General features: G+C 57.4%; 1 protein-coding gene across 3 annotated transcripts in view; it reads right to left on the bottom strand.

The window, feature by feature from the left end:
- Positions 1-16,952, bottom strand: part of STARD8 (StAR related lipid transfer domain containing 8) — a 41,542-nt gene extending 24,590 nt beyond the window's left edge. The window contains exons 1-2 of one of the 3 annotated variants that reach the window (XM_074551290.1): positions 16,700-16,952; positions 14,495-14,528 (exon numbers count right to left, since the gene is read on the bottom strand). In XM_074551290.1, the coding sequence (XP_074407391.1) occupies positions 14,495-14,528; positions 16,700-16,744 (79 nt within the window). In that variant the 5' untranslated portion in view covers positions 16,745-16,952. Of the gene's footprint in view, positions 1-5,133; positions 5,317-10,000; positions 10,128-14,494; positions 14,529-16,699 lie in introns of those variants that run through there. The other 2 variants (XM_074551288.1, XM_074551291.1) reach the window with 2 other exon arrangements.

The raw sequence follows: 16,952 nt of genomic DNA, 5'->3' as shown, positions 1-16,952 counted from the left end.
CCAGACCCTTTCCACAGGGGCCCTGAGTGGGCTGTGTCAGGCTCCCCCCTCCGAGGGTCCCTCAGGGGCTGTGCTGGGATCTCCAGCAGATGGGAATGTGGCTGCTGAGCCTGCTGTGGAGGGCAGGGATGGGGTACTCGGGCCCCTGCAGCCGCCCCAGCCCCCTGCCAGCCCTGCAGCTGCTGCAGCCCAGCAGGGACACACATGGACGCTTAGGAAGCACAAACGCTGCCTTCACACCAACCTCCTGACACCCGGCACAAGAAAGCAGAAAGAGAAGAAATGCAGGAAATGCAGGAGGTGGAGAAGCAGCTGCCTCCAGCAGTCAGTCAAGGACAGAGCAAAGCCAAGAGCCCAGAGCAGAAAGCTCGCTCTCCTGGGCCCTCCAGCACGGGACAGCACAATAAATAAAACAATAAATAAAACAATAAATAAAACAATAAATAAGCTCAGTGCCAGGATCTGGCAGTGCTCCCGTGCACTCACAGGTCACAGCCACAGAGAGGGTGATCCCATTCCCTCTGTACAGCAGAGGACACCAAAGCAAGGCCAAGGGCAAAGCACTCCCTGTGTCCCCAGCCCACTGAATATCCCCTTAATAAGCAGCACTTGGTGCTTTCAGCCCCAGAGTGGTTTGATCCAGCTCAGCTGCTGCTGCAGAACGCCTCCATGCCTGCTGGGGTTGGGAATTTCTCAGCAGAGCTGGAAGAGCTTTGTAGGTGTGAGGCCAGGCATGGGGATGGGAAAGGGAAGCGTGGGGTCAGCTGCCACTTGGCTGGGAAGCAAATGTGTGTCCAGAGAGCAGCCAGGGCTCGGGGTTCAGCAGGAGAGAGATCACCTGCCTGGAGAAGAGAGACAATCTCTGCCTTCTCCCTGATTTTGCACTTTGTCTATGTCCATTATTTTTACCTAGGGGAGAACATCCTACATCCTTGCTGCTCCCAAGCCAGCAGCACCACAGCTCCCAGGACTTCACACCAGGAGAATTCACCCAGCCACAACCCATGTGAGCCTCCAGTGTGTCTGTCTCCAGGAGGATCATGCCAGTGGCTCTCTTCATGCAAAGCCATCCTGGGATTTGCTCAGGAAGGTGTCTGGAGGCCATGGGGCAACCCTCTGCCTGGAAAAACAGAGCTGGAGCACCAGCCCCGGCTCAAACATCCTGCTCTTGCCCAATGACCCTGATGAAACGAGGTCAGGTGCCCTCTGCGTCACCGCTGAGGGCACTGTCCTGCAGCCTTGTGACACCCCTGGCCAGGGGCAGTTCCAGTTTCAGCAGGAGCAGCAGGGCCAGCAGCCAACCCTCTGAAACCCCACAGAGCAAACCCCACCTGCAGCCTCAGAGCCAGCCCTGCTGCAGCCCAGCCTTCAGCACTGCCAACAAAGCTTCATTCTCTTCACTCCTTTTCCTTTTTTCTTCCTTTTCCCTTTAAATGTCAGCTTTCTTGTGCTCTCCCCCTGCACCTGCAGGGCAGGAGATCCCCCAGTTCACCCAGGCTGGGGCACACAGGACGCCTCAGGTTCAGCACAAGCCACCAGCTCCTGCTCTCACTTAAGCAATGGGACTAAGCCTTGGCTGCAGCACCCATGGAAATCCAGATGTTCATCCCAGAACCATGCCAGATGTTCTAGGGCTCATCCTGACCACCCCACCAGTCTGTCTGCCCTGCAGACCCCCAGGCTTTGACACTGCAGCCCTGCTGGGATTGAACATGCCTCCAGTACAGTGGGATAGGAAGTGGCTGAGCCCTGGGGAGGGTCCCCGAGCTGCTGAAGCTGTTCCAGCCCTGCTGTTAACGTTTGCTCTGCCTGGAACTGGCACGGGTGACAAGTGCCCCGTGCTGATAAGGGTTCTGCAAACAGCCAGGCCAGTGCCCACGTGGCACAGGGACCTGTCAATTATTAACCCAGCAGCTGCAGGGGACAGCAGCAGGCTGGGGACATGGCCACCCATGGGTGTCACAACACCCAGAGGCAGGGGACACACGGGGACCCACTAAAAGCCACATCCTGTGGGATCAGGGTCACATCTGCATCATCAGGGAGAGGGTGATGAGCCTGGAATGGGCAGCACAGCTCCACACTAACAATGCTCCTCCTGCAGGACATGCAGGTAACACACCCAGTGAACAGAAGGCAAACAGATAACAAAAATCCAGAAGAGCACCAAAAAAGCATCCTCTTACTGGAAATGTAGGGACAGGCCCTGTCTCTTTAAATCCCCAGCAGCCTAGAAAGGTTCCCATGTTACCGAGGTGCCTCTGCAAATGGCAGGAGCCAAAGGGCCAGAGCAGCTCAATCATTAACCTGCCGAGACCCCCGGCCTCGCTGGAATGTGCCAGTCCCCTCCAGAGCTCTGCTCCAAGGTTCACAGCAGCTCCTCTGCCCTGGCCACCAGCCCTGGAGGCTCCAGTCACCTTCCAGCACAGCTTTCCTCCAGGGCTAACCCCCAGACACCTCTGTCCCACGTCCCAGCAGGGGTGGAACACCACGTGCAAGAAGGGAAGTTGAGAAATAAGAAATCCCCAGTTCTGGGGAGATGTTCCCATGCTAAGCAAACTTGTGACATGGTTTTGGGAGCTGTAACTCCCTGTAGCTCCTCTTGCCTTGGAGTACCATTGCTGCTGCAGCACGACCAGCGTGGGCACGGCATGGGATGGGAAGAGTGGCAGAGCAACAGCATCTCAGCTTTTACAGCCCCCATGCCACTTCTAAAGCTTTTTACATGCACAAAAACAGCTCAGCTTTCATCCCTGGGCTCTGGTAATCCTTGTCACCAAATCCAATAGGCAGAAGGGATGGAGTAACATCTCTGCTATGGGGCTGGGGGGAGGAAAGGAGATTCCTGTGTAAGGGGGGCTCTGACCCCCGGTCCCACCACACCACAGGACCCCCAGCTTCCCATGAATCAGGGCAACAGCAACCACTCCAAAGGCATTCCCTTCCCACAGACCCTGCCTGAATTTGGGGATTAAACTCCCACAGACACCAAATGCAGAAGCCTTTCCAAAGCCACACTGAGGGAAAATCCCAAACCCCTGCAACAGGCAAACTGTCTCAGTCTTTACACAGAGTGATCACTTGAAGGAAGGAGATTTCATTCTTCTCTCTACTGGCAGTGATTTACCCTCAGCATTGCCTGCACCCTTCAGTGCCAGCCAACTTTCAGGCTTGGTCCTCCTGCCCAAAGTCACGCAGCAGCCTCAGCATGCCCTCGGGGAAAGGGTGACCTTTCATTCTCCCACTCACTTCAATTGACTTTGAGAACCTTCGAATCTTTTTGAAATTAGTACAAAACCAAAGGGAAGTACTGACGTGCCCTTGGGCACAACCACATTTTGTTCTCTTACGAAACTGAAGCGCTGGCAGCCTGTCCTGAGCACACATTGGGGTTTGGGCACTGCAGGCGATGCAGACGAGGAATTCTCAACGGAAGCATGGCTGGATTTATGCACTCAGTCTTTTATCAGAAAAATATTTCTTGGAGGAAGTGCAAGCACATGGCAGGAACGTGAGCTGCTCCTCAGAAGGAGCTTGGATACCTGCTCTGTGCTGGAACTTCGTGTTTTGCCACACACAGAAAATACTGACAAGCTGTCAGGATAAGGGTGGGAGTTGATTTTCCCCCTGCAAGAATGGAGGGAGACTGATGGGATGCGAGCTGATCCGTGGCCCCTGATCCTGTTGAGCAGCAAGGGGTGGCTGCACAGCCACCTCCTCAGCTGGGCTTTGGTGAGAGTGCAAACAGAAAAAGGCACAGCCATTGATAACAGTTCACGTATGCAAGTGGAAAAGAGTGTGGATTTCTGCCAAAAATTCACGATATGCACTCCAACACCCAGGGACTGTACAAAGGTCTTTAAGTATAAGAGGCTCTGCTGCCCTCAGCACACAGAGCATTTCAGAACACAAACCACAAATCCAAACACACAAAGAGCTGGTGTTTAAGCTCGGCACATCAAAGAGCCCCTGAGGAAGCAGCCTCACCTTGGCAGCACGCTTCCCCAGAGCACTGCTGGGTCACAGTGTGACAAATGACACAGGGACAGCAAACCTACCCCTCCCTACCAACTACAATTGGTAGGGAACCTGCTGCAAACGTGCCCAGGGCACTGAAGGCCAGGACATAGACCTCAGCCTCCAAAGGAGCCAAACCTGCCACAAATGTGCCCATGGCACTGAAAGCCAGGACTCAGATTCAGAGCCCAAGACTCAGAGCCCAGCCTCCCCCACTGGAGTGAGAGGGGCTGATCTGGAGTCCCCTGACAGATGGCAAATCCGTGCTTTCCCAGCCACCAGGCTACCTACACTAATCCCAGCTAGAGGAGGTGAGGAGGAGCCCTGGGGAAAGGCAGGTGGCCAAATCCCCATCCCTGCTGAGCCCTGCCAGCCGTATGCGGGTCAGCACGGCTGAGCCGAATTGAACGTGCCGAACCTGAACCGGCCGCTCCAAAGGCAGATTCTCACCCGGATTCTCGCCCCACACATGGCCGTGACTCAGCTGGGAGGACAGAAGGGGATCCAGTTTCTGCACGAGGCTGTCAGGAGCTGCATGCCAGCTCCAAACTCCTCATCCTGCCCGCCTGCAGCACAGCCACCTCCTCCAGGCACCGAGTCCGTCCGGACAGGGACACCAGTGCCACACATCCCATCTGAGGCATCCCGGTGCTGCTGGAGCCACAGGTGAACCATAGGATCTCATTCGGGTTAGAAAACCCACTGTGACCACCGAGCCCAGCACTGTCACGCCACCACTAACCCACGTCCCCAAGTGCCACAGCCACACAGTTGTTAAACCCCTCCAGGAACAGCGACTCCACCACTGCCTCGGGCAGCCTGTGCCACCGCTGGACAGTACTTTCAGAGAAAAAAAATTGTTCCTAATATCCAACTAAACCTCCTCTAGCACAACTTGAGGCCACTGTATCTCTCCGTCACCGCCTGTCGACTCACTCCACCACACACAGAGCTGGAAGTGATTTCAGGAAGGGACTGCCACGCTTGTGCAACAATCGCAGCACAGCCCAAAGACAGCAGATTGCCGGGTGCTTTTCCCCAAAATCCACCTCCACCTCCATCTCCACCTCCTCCTCCTCCTCTGCACTGATCCCCAGCCGCAGGTTCCCCATTTACCTGGTGGCTGTGCCCCGTCCGGCGCTCTCGGGGGACCTGTCGAGGGATGGGGAGGACGGAGGGCTCTGGGGGAGACGGGGGGCGCAGGGGGGACCCGGTGGCCGGGCCCGGCAGTGCCAGCCGGCGCTCCGGCTGTTGTCGGTGTGAGCGGCAGGTGCGGGGCTGTGCCACGGGACAGCCGGGGACCCGCCTCCACATCCCCGGGATCCGCCTCTCCATCCCCGGGATCCGGCCCCCATCCCCTGCACCGCCCGCCCTGGGACCGCCCCGTGCTCGCAGCCCCGGCCGCGGGCTGGAGCGGCGAGGGCTCCTCGGTGCCGCATGGGGGAAGGGGGAAATGGAGATGGAACCTGGAACCCTTCTGCCAGGGAGCCAGGCTGGGAGAGCTGGGGGTGTTCACCTGGAGGAGGCTCCAGGGACACCTTAGAGAACTTTCCACTGCTTAAGGGGCTCCAGGAGAGCTTGGGACAAGAGATAGAGGGACAGAACAAGGGGGAATGGCTTCTCACTGAAAAAGAGAAGGGTTAGGTGGGGTGAAATTCTTCCCTGTGAGGGTGGGGAGGTCCTGGCACACATTGCCCAGAGAAGCTGCGGCTGCTCCATCCCTGGAAGTGTCCAAGGCCAGGCTGGACAGGGCTAGAAGCAATGGGATAATGGAAAGTGTCCCTCCATGGTGGAGGAAGGAATGAGATGAATTTTAAGGTCCCTTCCTATCCAAACCTTTCTGTGATTCTGTGCCACACGTGGAACCCAGTGGAACCCCTGTCCATGTCCTGCAGTGCCCTAGGCCCCCATGTCCCCCCAGCTCATCCACTCCTGTCCCTCCACTCCCAGACTGGCAGCAGCAACTGCAAGGCCTGGCCTGGCCCGTGGGGCTGCAGGATGGGGACACCAACAGCTGCCATCTCCCCGCAGGGCTGAGCACACACAGGGATCCCTCAGGCTGTTCCCCCCACACAGAGGAGCCCCAGGACAATTTCTGGACACACCTGGCTGTCCCCAGCTCTCCCTGTGGTCAGAGCCAGCAGATGGAACAGTTGGGGTGGAAGCCACAGGGAGGCATTGAGAGGAGCAGTGGGGCTGCTCACAGGGACTTGTGTTCCCAAAAATCCCCTAGCACTGCTCTGTAGTTATTACTGTCCCCAAAAAATCCCCTAGCACTGCTCTGTAGTTACAATTCCAACAGCACAGAGCAAGGAGGACCTTCTTTATGGCTCACACACCTCACAACCTGTCTCTGCACCATACACTTCTGTCACACCAGAGGGGCACAGCCACAGGTGATTTGCAAGAGGGAAAAACAGTGCTTAAAATGGACTTGAAGGATGAAATCTTTGTGAGCAATGAGAGGTGAAAGGGCTGGAGGCCAGGAAACACCAGCCCGAGCATGGAGGGAGAGGCAGAGGAGGCAGAGGGTGAGATGGAGGCAGGCAGTGATCTGGGGTGGGTGGGATGACCAGAAAAACAGGAGAGAGACCAGGTACATTGCAGAGATGCCAGAAACCACCTTTCCTCTGGAAATCACTGCTTGGAGAGATGCCCAAACTCCCAACACGGGAGAATCAAGTTTAAAAACAGGATTTTTCCCCATTGTTTTCATAGTCTGAGAGGCACATCTCCTTCCTTCCTTCCCAAGCTCCTGACTCTCCTCCCACCAACCTCTGCCCCCCCTGCCCTGGCTGTCCCGCGGAGGGAAGGGACCCGGCACAGGCTGCTCAATGCGCCTCTTGTTGGCTGCAAACCCCTCCCGCAGCTTTGTGCGTGAGAGCCCCTGACAGCTGGACCCGAGGGGCGGCCAGGGGGAGACAGAGGCAGCCAGTGCCCCCCGGGCTCAGCCCCAGCGCAGGGACAAGCTGTTGATCTGGGGGGATCACTGGGAGGTCAGGTAGGCTGTGAGCACCCGCGGGCAGAGGAGGGGTCAGGGGGATCCGGGTGTCAGGACCGAGCCCAGCCTTGACCCCCACAAGTCACAACCCCACCACAGTCCGGCTCCTTGGCTTATGGGGAGGGGGCAAAAAGGGACAGAGGGCGAGCAGAGGCTCTGGAAACACTTCGGGTGCTGGCTGACCCCCAAAGCCAGCACCTCGGGACAGGGATGGTTTTTTCACCCGGATGGTCCCATCACGGTGATGGCCACTGGAAAAGCACCGGGCTCGGAGGTTTCGGGCATTTTTCCGCTCGTTCCTTGCGTGGAGCAGGAACAAGGGAGGGTGTGGAGGCAAGAGCAGGAAATCTCGCGGAGACTCTGAGCTGGAAAGCGGCGGCGGGGGCAGAAGGGACAGCGGGGGCGGCCGCTCCCAGGCGAGGCCCGGGGGTACCAAAGCGCGACCCCCCCACAGCCTGCGGGACACGGATCCCTCTGCTGCCCCCGGTTCATGAAACCTCCTGAAGGATCACAGCAAGGAAACGGCAGAAAGGAACAAAATACGGCTCCTAATCCACGGGAAAAACACATTTGTTCCAGCTGGGAACCCCCAGCAGAAGGGGAACCCAGGCACCCCCGGACACAGCCTGCTCCAGCACATCACAGCCTGTTCACTGCTGCTTTTCCCAACAACCCGAATAAATGGGGGGGGGGGGGGGGGGGGGAAGATTACAGTTTTCTTTCAGGCATATAACTGCAAACAGAGCCCCACAGTGATGGGGTCTGGGGCATGTGTGTCACACCCAGCTGCCAGGGGACTCCTGCTCTGCTAATGCATTATCCATGGCTCTGTTTTTCCACTGCTGTGTATGGAGAATGGAGAAACTCGTGTTATTTTCTCATGAAGGCTGCCACCCCCTGGCAGAGCTTGCCCAGCCTGTACTGGCATCCCTGCCCACCTTGGGATGCCCCATTTATCTCTGTCCAGCCGCCCTAGTGCAGAACACCTGTTGGCTTTTCCCAGTCCCCAGCCCTAAAAGCATCACCCAGGTGCTGCCACTGCAGCCCTTCCAACCACAGGGTACCCAGCAAATCCCACAAGAAGCCCCAGGCCCACAGGGCAACCCTAACCCCCCTGAAAACAGTGAATCTGCAGAACAGAGAGGCCATAAACCACCTTTGCCCATCCACCTGGAGCTTCCAGGACCACAGGGATGTTCCAGCACTGGCCTCACACCAGCAGGAAGGGAGCAAACCAGCCAAGAGGAGGAGGATGGCTTCAATGTCCTTCATGAGAGGGAAATGAGGGGAAAGAGGTGGCCTGGCACACCCGAAATGGCAGCTGGAGCTGTGCTGCCAGCTGCATGAACACAGCAGGCAGGAGCTCAGCAGTGCCGAATTCCCCAGCTTCCAAAGGAGGAGGGCGAGAGGGAGGAAAAGAGAAGCTCAGAGACACACACAACAGCATCATTCATGGAGCTGGGTTTGTGCAACAAGGCTCCTGTGTCTGCCTTGGAGCTCCGGGCAATTAAAACAGCAGCCACAGATCTGGGAGAAACAGCAGGAATTTATCCCAGGAATCCGGATTATGTGGCCACTGCTGGAGCAGAGCAGAAAGCCCCCAGCTCCTGGAAGGCAAAACCCTGGCAAGTGATGAGCAACCAGCTCCATTATCCAACTGTTCCTGCCTCACCCACCCGAGTCAGAGCTTCCTCTCCTAACATCAGGAGTGGGGGGATTGCTGCTGCTGCTCCCTCCAGACAGTCCCACCAAGGGGCACAGGGGGCTGCAGGGCTGCTCGGGGGACACATGGCAAGGCAAGTGTGCTGTGCTCCCAAAGATAAAGGCAGTGCTTTGCAAGTCAAAGAACGTGGTTTTCCATTCTGGTCCATCCTTGGAAGCATGCACAGGGTTACCAGCATGTGTGAAAAGAGAGACGATGCTGAGCAATCCTGTGAAAATCTTCCTGGCAGGGCTGGCTCCTGGGAGCAACCACAGACCCTCTAAGAGACCCTAGAGAGGATCTGTGCTCCCTGCTCTGATGTGGATGATCACAAAATGATCTCCTGTTCCCTACAAGAGATCCTGTCCCCCCTGACCCATGGGGCAAACAGCCCCTGGCTGCAAGTTGCCACATGTGCTAGCTCTGAGCCAGGCAATGTCACTGGCACGGGGTCTGGCAGTGGGAGATCTTTAGAGAACTCGACTTCCCCCTTGCCTACAATAAATTAAGCTTATCTTCTCACCCCTGAGGAATAACCCCGTCCACCCAGCATGATTTGGGCCATTCCTGAAGGGATCATTTATCAGCAGAAAGAATGAGTCTCCAGGTGTGACGTGGAATTGTTCACTAAGCATCACAGCCGATGGACAAACCAGGCAGTAGCAGTTCCTCCTTCATACAACCCAAAATAAATGGCTTTCAAGATCATTACCCACACCCTGTTATCACAGGCATCTTTACAAGCCACATCAAACCAGTTTTAGCACCCGAGTTCCAAATGAACATAAACTCCTTAAGCATTTTCACAGCCTGGACAAGATGACTGATACAAGCATCATTAAAACGTTATCAAATACAAAATAAAGCTCTTTGTTTGATGAAAAGTGGAAGTCCTTTTCACCTGACCGACTCTTGCGTGGATGATCTGCTTTACCAGTGGGCTCAGAACAGTCCCCGCCTCGGCTTTGTGACCGGCATCACACAGACAGCCGGGCACGGCCCAGAACACCAGCAAAACCGGGTTTGGATGGAAAGCAGAGTCCGCGCCCCTCAGTCAGCTGCATCCCCTGTCTGTACTCTGCCCTCTGCATCCACCGCACTGACCCGCACGGAGCCCACCCTGCGCCAGCCCCGTCCCTCGCCCGCCGCGCACCGAACGCGCCGGCCCCGCTGCCAGCGCTGCCCACACCGGGCTGATCGCAGCCCCTGCACCGGGCTGGCCCCTGAACCGGGCTAATCGCAGCCCCGGGCTGGCCCCGCAGCCCCGGCCCTGCACTCACCTGCCCGCCCGCGCCGTTTTCCCCCACACGGAGCCGCGGCCGCGGCGCGGCGGAGCCGCAGCCCCAGGGAGCGCCCGGAGCCCCGGCGCGGAGCCGCGACCCCGGCCCCGTCCCGGCGACCCATCGCACTCCGACCCAGCTGCAGCTCCTCCCCCGTAGGGATGCGGGCACGGGACCGGGGCCGCTCCCGGGGAACGCCCGCTCCCCTTCCGCCCGCAGCCCCGCAGCCCCGGCGGAGCCCCCCCGGCCGCGCCTCCGGCCGAGCAAACCGCTCGCCCCGGGGGTCCCGCAGCATCCCCGGGACCTGAGATCCCGCTCAGCCCCGTCCCCCAGGCTCGGGCATCACCAGGGCCCGAGGTGAAGGTCATGCTGAGCCACGTGTTCCACCTGCATCCCCCCAAAACTGAGTCACCCCCGCTCCGCTGCCGCCTCCGCTCCCCGGGGGGAGGGATGTTTCCCGGGCAGGGCTCAGGGGTTCTTCTTAAGAAGGGAAGGAATTAACGTGATCAGACTGGCCTGCCAACACCTCATACTGCTTTTTCCCCATCTGACCTCTCGGGCTTTGAAAACAAACTCCCGTGAGCATCACACAGCCCCAGGAGGCTCCCACAGCCCCATGCCTGCTCCCTGTGCACCAGCTTTGCCCAGAAGGACTGAGGGGCTGCTTCAGGCACAAGGATTACCTTCCTGTGCATGTTAAGGCAGTTTGCATGTCCAAGTTCTGACCAATGAAAAACCACTGCCCAGCCAAACCTTTCTGCCAGTTTTCAGTGTATTTTCTCATGGTAATTTCAGGGAAATGACCACACTCAGAACTTCCCTCTCGCTCCTTTCAGTATCATGCAAACCACCCGAGGATGCAGATAGAAATGTACTTTCCTGCCTGCAGTTACTTTCCGTTCAGTCTCAGTCGCTCCTTGCTGCCATGGGAAAAACTTGGCGACACTCCGGGCACGAGGTGGCTAAAGGAGCCTTTTCCCAGCTCGCTCCCTGCACTTCCCACGTGCTCTGAAACTCACCAACACAGAAAAACCTTCTCTCTGACCCAGGCTCTTCCTTTCTGGCCTTCAAAGAAAATCCCCCAACCTGTGAGCGGATCCTGCTGTCCAGAGGGGGGAATCTGTATTTTGTTAGCTACAGGAAATGGGAAAACTTCCAGCCCTGGAATTAAAGCCCAGAAGGAAGGAGCGGAGCTGGGGGAGGGGTCTCTGTCACTGCAGCAGTCATCAGGGGGTCAGAGCTACACAAATTTTACAGGCAGAGGGACACAAGAATGAGAACTGGTGATTCACCAGCCAAGCCTGAACCCAGGAGGGCAGGGAAGAGGAAGAGGAAGGAGCAGCACAGAATCCCCTCATCACATGTCCCACCAAAACCACAATCAATCACATTCGGTTCAGCTTTTCTACTTCCCAGCGCTCTGACCCACGCCCAGCCCCATGACTGCCTTTTCCACCATGTAAGAGCAGCAGTTTCTCAAGGAGTTCCAGAATGGGTCCCTGCTGCCACATCCAGCATCCCACTCACTCCATGGGTCCCCTCTGATGCCACAGCCAGAGCATGGCCCCAGTGCCAACAGCAGCAGCCCCTGGACACCCACAGACCCCAGGGCGTGCCGGTCCCATTCCCTCTCCCTTCCAACACATTCAGACTGACAAAATCAGATCCCAGTCTCTGCTTCTGCCCCCAAACGCAGGGACACACAGCCATGGGCTCAGGTCAGGTGAGGAACAGGGCCTCGTGCTCAGGCCACAAACCCACCAAGCCAGGGCAGGAGATTTTTGTGTAAGGAGAGAAGAACAGCTCAGCTGTGACAGCACATCAACAACAGCTAAATTTAGCAGGTTATTTTCAGTGATCCAGATGCTGAGTAAATACAACCTTATTATTTCATGCAGGGGCAAAAGTTCAGCCACGTCCCTTGTGCTGCTTTTCCCTGTTAGTTCAGCACACCCAGCCACAGGAGCCCACCCTGAAAGGCTGCAATGTCACCACTGTGACACCACTGTCTGGCTGTGCTGAGGAGCCACTAGCTCTGTCCCTGTCCTTGAGCAGCAAGAGGAGCCACTGCTCTGTGACATGGGCAGAGCACCTCCCAGTCCCTTCTGGAAGGGCCTGGTGCTGCTGTTGGTAGGAATTTATCCTGAGGATGCAGTTTTCAGGTGCATGGCCAGGCTGTGAGCCTTTCCTTTCTTAAGCTTTTCCTTTCTGCTCAGTCCAGAACAATACACGGGAAGTGAATGCTGGAGAGGAAACAGAGGGTTAGGAAATCCATGGAAACCTGACCCAGCTGGGATTGTTCCAGTGGTTCAGTCTGGGGCTGTGCAGGGGCTCTGTGTCCCATACAGCCAAGGGGACTGCAGGGTGGGCCAGGGAGGGCTTTGATGTGGGGAGGGCAGCAGGAGGGAGAGCAGGGACACAGCAGTCCCCATGTGATCCATGGCTGGAACATCACCTCCAAGAAGGCAAATGAAATCCAAGTTGTTTTCCACCATCACTGCAGGAGCTGCCATGGCATACCCAGGTGTTTTAATGACCTCATCCAGCCAGTGTTCAGGGAAGGGGCTGTGGCAGCACAACCACAGCTCCAAACAGGGGGCAGGGAGTGGGTCTGTCCATGCCTGAAAAGCAGCTCAGGGAGTTTGCCAGGTGTGCTGGGAGAGCAGCAGTGCTGAAGGGGGAAAGTCAGAGGCAAGCTCTGGGAATTGATGGACAAGACACTTCACCAAGAGCTGCTGGGATAAAGCAGAACCATCTCCACCCTGCCCCATGCCACTGTGTCAGGAGCTGAAGTCCTCGTGCCACCCATCCAAAGTGACTGAAATCATCATAAGGGAAGGGAATGGTGTCCCCAAGCCCACAGCCTGAATGCCCCCTTTGTCTGAGCATCTTCTGGGGACAATGAGTGAAGAGGACAGCAGGACCTGCCCTGGCCCTTTCCCAGTGGAGGGCACAACACCCCTGCAGGCTGGTCCAGTGTAATCCATGGGAAAGGGAGAACTCCAGCCTGCCCCAGGCACTGTGCTGCTGCAGTCACAGTGACACCAGGAGCTGCTATGGCTCCATCATCACATCAAGTCACAGGTGACAAATCCCACAGTGAGAAACTCTGCAGCTGCTCAGGACACGAGGCTCCTGCTCAGGACATGAGGCTCCTGCTCCTCCTGCCCCCAGAGCCCATGGCCACCCAGCATCCCTCCAGCAGCCAGAGCTGGGACAGGGACATGTGACAGGCAGGCATCACCTGGGGTCATGTGAGTGTCACTGAGCTTCCATCAGGAGAGACCTGGATTCTACAGGCAGTTTTAACCAAGGGGGGAAAAACCCTAAAAACATTTTTTGCCCCAAAATCCCAATCACAGTGTGATCCACAGGAGCCTTCCCTGCCCCTTCCCTTCCACAGGGCTCTTTAACTCTTGACTTTTATGCTCTTAATCTCTCCCGTGCAAGGGCCAGAGACCACCCAAGATACCTCTGAGGCTCTCTCACAAAGCACCTTTTGTTACCCAGAGCTCTCCTGTGCTCTGGGCTCTCACCAGGCAGGCTCAGAGCTCACTTCATCCCTATGTGCATGAAAACAAGAGGCCCTCAGTGCACCACCCTTTGGGCAGAGAACTGCCTGGAGAATCCTAGGCACATGCCATGGGCTCACTGCATGGTGGGTTCCCTTTCCATGGTGCCAGGGCTCCAGCCAGCAGTGTGGGCAGCCCCACTGCACCCACCTCCAGCACCAGAGCCAGCATTCACAAGGAATGTCCTGAGCCCTGTGCCCAAAGCAGCAGAGCCACCACTTCCAGAGCCACCAGAGCCATGGGACACCCTGTGTAGGATGGGACAGGTTTGACTCTGGAGGTGTCACTGCACAAAGACCCCCAAGGCACCCACAGTGGGATGAGGAAAGGCTCCTCTGCCCCCCTGCCACAGCCCCATGCCCATCCCTGCTTCCTGGTCCTGCTGGCACACACATGTTCCCCCTCCTCCTCCTCCTCTTGCTCCCAGAGACCCCTTCCAGCCTCCCCAGCCCCCACAAACCCCTCATGGGCAGGCAGCCCCATCCCCAGCCCATGCCCCCACCTTGGCAGGGGTCTGATCAGGGCAGCAGCAGCCATGCACAACCCCCAGGATCAGCCTGAGCTGCACTGCCAGGCCCTCCTGCCCCACAATCATGGCTGAGACACCCCAGGCACACAAAGTTGGGGTCTCTGAGCCAGGGGTGCCCTTCCTGCCCATGGCATTGCAGTGCCAAGGCTCTGGAGCTCCCCATGGCATTATCTGCCGAGCACAAAGCTGCTCACCACAAAGACAAGAGGACTTGAAAAGGAAACAAGGTTCCTTTGCAAATATATTCTCTTGAAAATAACATTTTGGGGGGAAAATCACACTGCTGGCAGAAGAACCCAGCAAAGGAACATTCCTCTTCCCATGATCCCTGCTCACTTGCCCTTGTTTAACAGCAAGGGCACTCCTGCCCCAAAGATTATTGCTGCAGCTTACCTGCATCTTTTTTATCTTCTAACAAGGTGAATTTCTGTGAAAAGAAAGAAAGAAAACAAACAAAAATAATTTTTTTAAATCATTTTAATTCTCACATTTGTGGAATGCTGCCCCTCACATCTGGGTTTGGTCCCTGCTCCAGCCTCCCCTTTGCCCAGAAGTGACCTGAGACCAGCAGTGCTGGCCCGGAGCTGGAACAAGCAATGATGCTTGGGGCCTGGCAAAGGCTTCTCCCAAGGGCATCACCCCACAGGTTGTAAAACACCACTGCCACTCCCAAGGCCCTGAGCACTGGGCAAAGATGGCAAACCTGGCACCCACCAGCCCAGCTCCCAAGGGAAGCCATGAGAAACGGGATTCAGAGCAGCAGGGCAGCACTGGGGACACAGCAGCACTTTGCAGAGGTGGAGGAGCAGCAGAAGGTCCCCACTCCCAGTCCCAAGGTGAGCCCAGAGCCCGGGAGGGTCCCCAGTCCCTGTCTGGGTGCACACTGAGCCCCTCCAGTGCTGCTGCCCCGCGGGATCACCGCAGGAATGCACCGCAGGACGAGCCCGGCTTTCCCACGGAGCCGGGACCCCTCTTCCTGCCGGGGCAGCAGGGCTGAGCTGGCCCAGGGAAGCCAGGCTTAACCATGTCCCTGCTGCTGTGCTTCCCCAGCCCTGCATGCCCCAGGGGTGCCATCACCAGGGCTGGACCTCACAGCGTGCCCCTGTCCACAGGGGAGGTCACCCAGCTCCTCCAGATCCTTTGGCATTGCCCAACCTGTTCCCACACCTTCCTTTTCCCATGAAACCTTCCACCAGCCACAGATCCACCTCATTTAGCCTGGAAAGCTTTAGTCCCACAGACAGAGCCCAGCACGTTTCTCCCTGTTCAAGAAATTCCTCAGCAAGGAAGGTGAGAATTCCTCGCCTGCTGGTGGTGAGCAGCTGAGCAGCGCTGGCACGGGGAGGAGAGGGGTCCAGGCTGAGGCAGAAGGCTCAGCCCTACAGGAGGCCACTGTAGGCAACCAGAAGGGTGGTGCCCTGGCCAGCTGGGCCACCAGACCCTACAATGGGCCAAAGACATGGGCTGAAGGCAGGGGACTGCTGGGTGCTTCCAAGGAGGCTGAAACCCCTGAGTACCAGAATCTGTGCAGGCCAGGCTGGAGCCTTCCCAAGCTGCAGCCGTGCCAGTGGCCATGCAGGCCCCAGTGTCATTGTCCCTGCCACCACCAGTACTATGGCAATGCCAACAGGCAGCACACAGGGACAAACAGGGTTAATGAGGACAGCTAAGCTCTCCAGAGACAGCAGGGATGAGACAGCAGGGACAAGACAGCCACTAATATTACCAATGAATTTCACAAATGTCATTTTTAGACTCAACTATTTTAAGCATTGCACACTGAAAGCCCGGGGGGACAGCGTGCATTCCACATCCATTTCACCACAGCAGATCCACTCACCCAACACAGCCCGGTGTACAGCACTGTCTGAAAAGGGATTTTAACACTTTTCCCAATCTGAAGCTCCTGAAATTCACACTAACTATAACTCCACAATCTCCCCAGCTCACCTCCCACCACACTGCACAAGCTGGGACACAATAAGCCAACAGTGATCAGGAGGAGGCAGGGAGAGTTGTTTGTTATTAATGTGACAGATGAAGAATTAAACCCTAAAGAAAAACCTCAGAAGTCACGCCATGAGAACTGCTGCTGCAGGAAATGAAAAGCTGGGAGCCCTTGGCCTTGCTGCTCCTTTGTCATCCTGCTCGGAGCTGCCCTGACCCTCCAGGCTGGCCACGGTCCCACAGGCACACCACGGGTGACCTGAGCCTCTGGGCTGGGAAGGATATCGCAGCCCGGCCACACCATACAGGCAGGCACGGCAGGACCCTCCTGGCATGGGCTGACCACCTTGGGGGGCTGAGGGTGCGCACACACACACAAAAACAGACAGACAGACACACATAGACAGAGAGACACACACAGTCCCCTGCCCACCAGAGCTGCCGGGGCACGGTGACCCAGGACAGGGCAGCGGGAGAGCTCAGGGCACAGGGATCACGCACCTACACATGGCCCAGCCAAAATTAAACCCTCTCACATGCACGACATCCCCGGAGCAGCCGCCGACACCGCCGAGGACGCGTCCCCAGCGCGCCCATTGCCGAGGCTTCGCAAAGCGGAGCGTGCCAGGGACCGACACAGCGCTCCCCTACCTTGGCTCTTTTGAAGCAAGCCCAGAAGAAGTCCAGCAATGGCATGATGTGCCGGGGGGCCCGGCAGACCCCCCTAGAGCGCGGGGAGAGCCCCCCGCGGCACCCCCATGGCAGCGCGGCGGCGGCGGAGCCGGCGGAGCCCGGTGCGGGCGGCGCGGAGGGAGGAGCGGCGGCGGCGGCGGAGGCGGGCCAGCATTCAAACCCTGCACCGTTATTCAGTTGGTTGGGAACGGGCTTGGACGCGATTGAAATT

This window comes from Zonotrichia albicollis, chromosome 14, assembly GCF_047830755.1.
Source record: "Zonotrichia albicollis isolate bZonAlb1 chromosome 14, bZonAlb1.hap1, whole genome shotgun sequence".
Taxonomy (NCBI): domain Eukaryota; kingdom Metazoa; phylum Chordata; class Aves; order Passeriformes; family Passerellidae; genus Zonotrichia; species Zonotrichia albicollis.
This window is presented reverse-complemented; position numbering and strand designations above follow the sequence as displayed.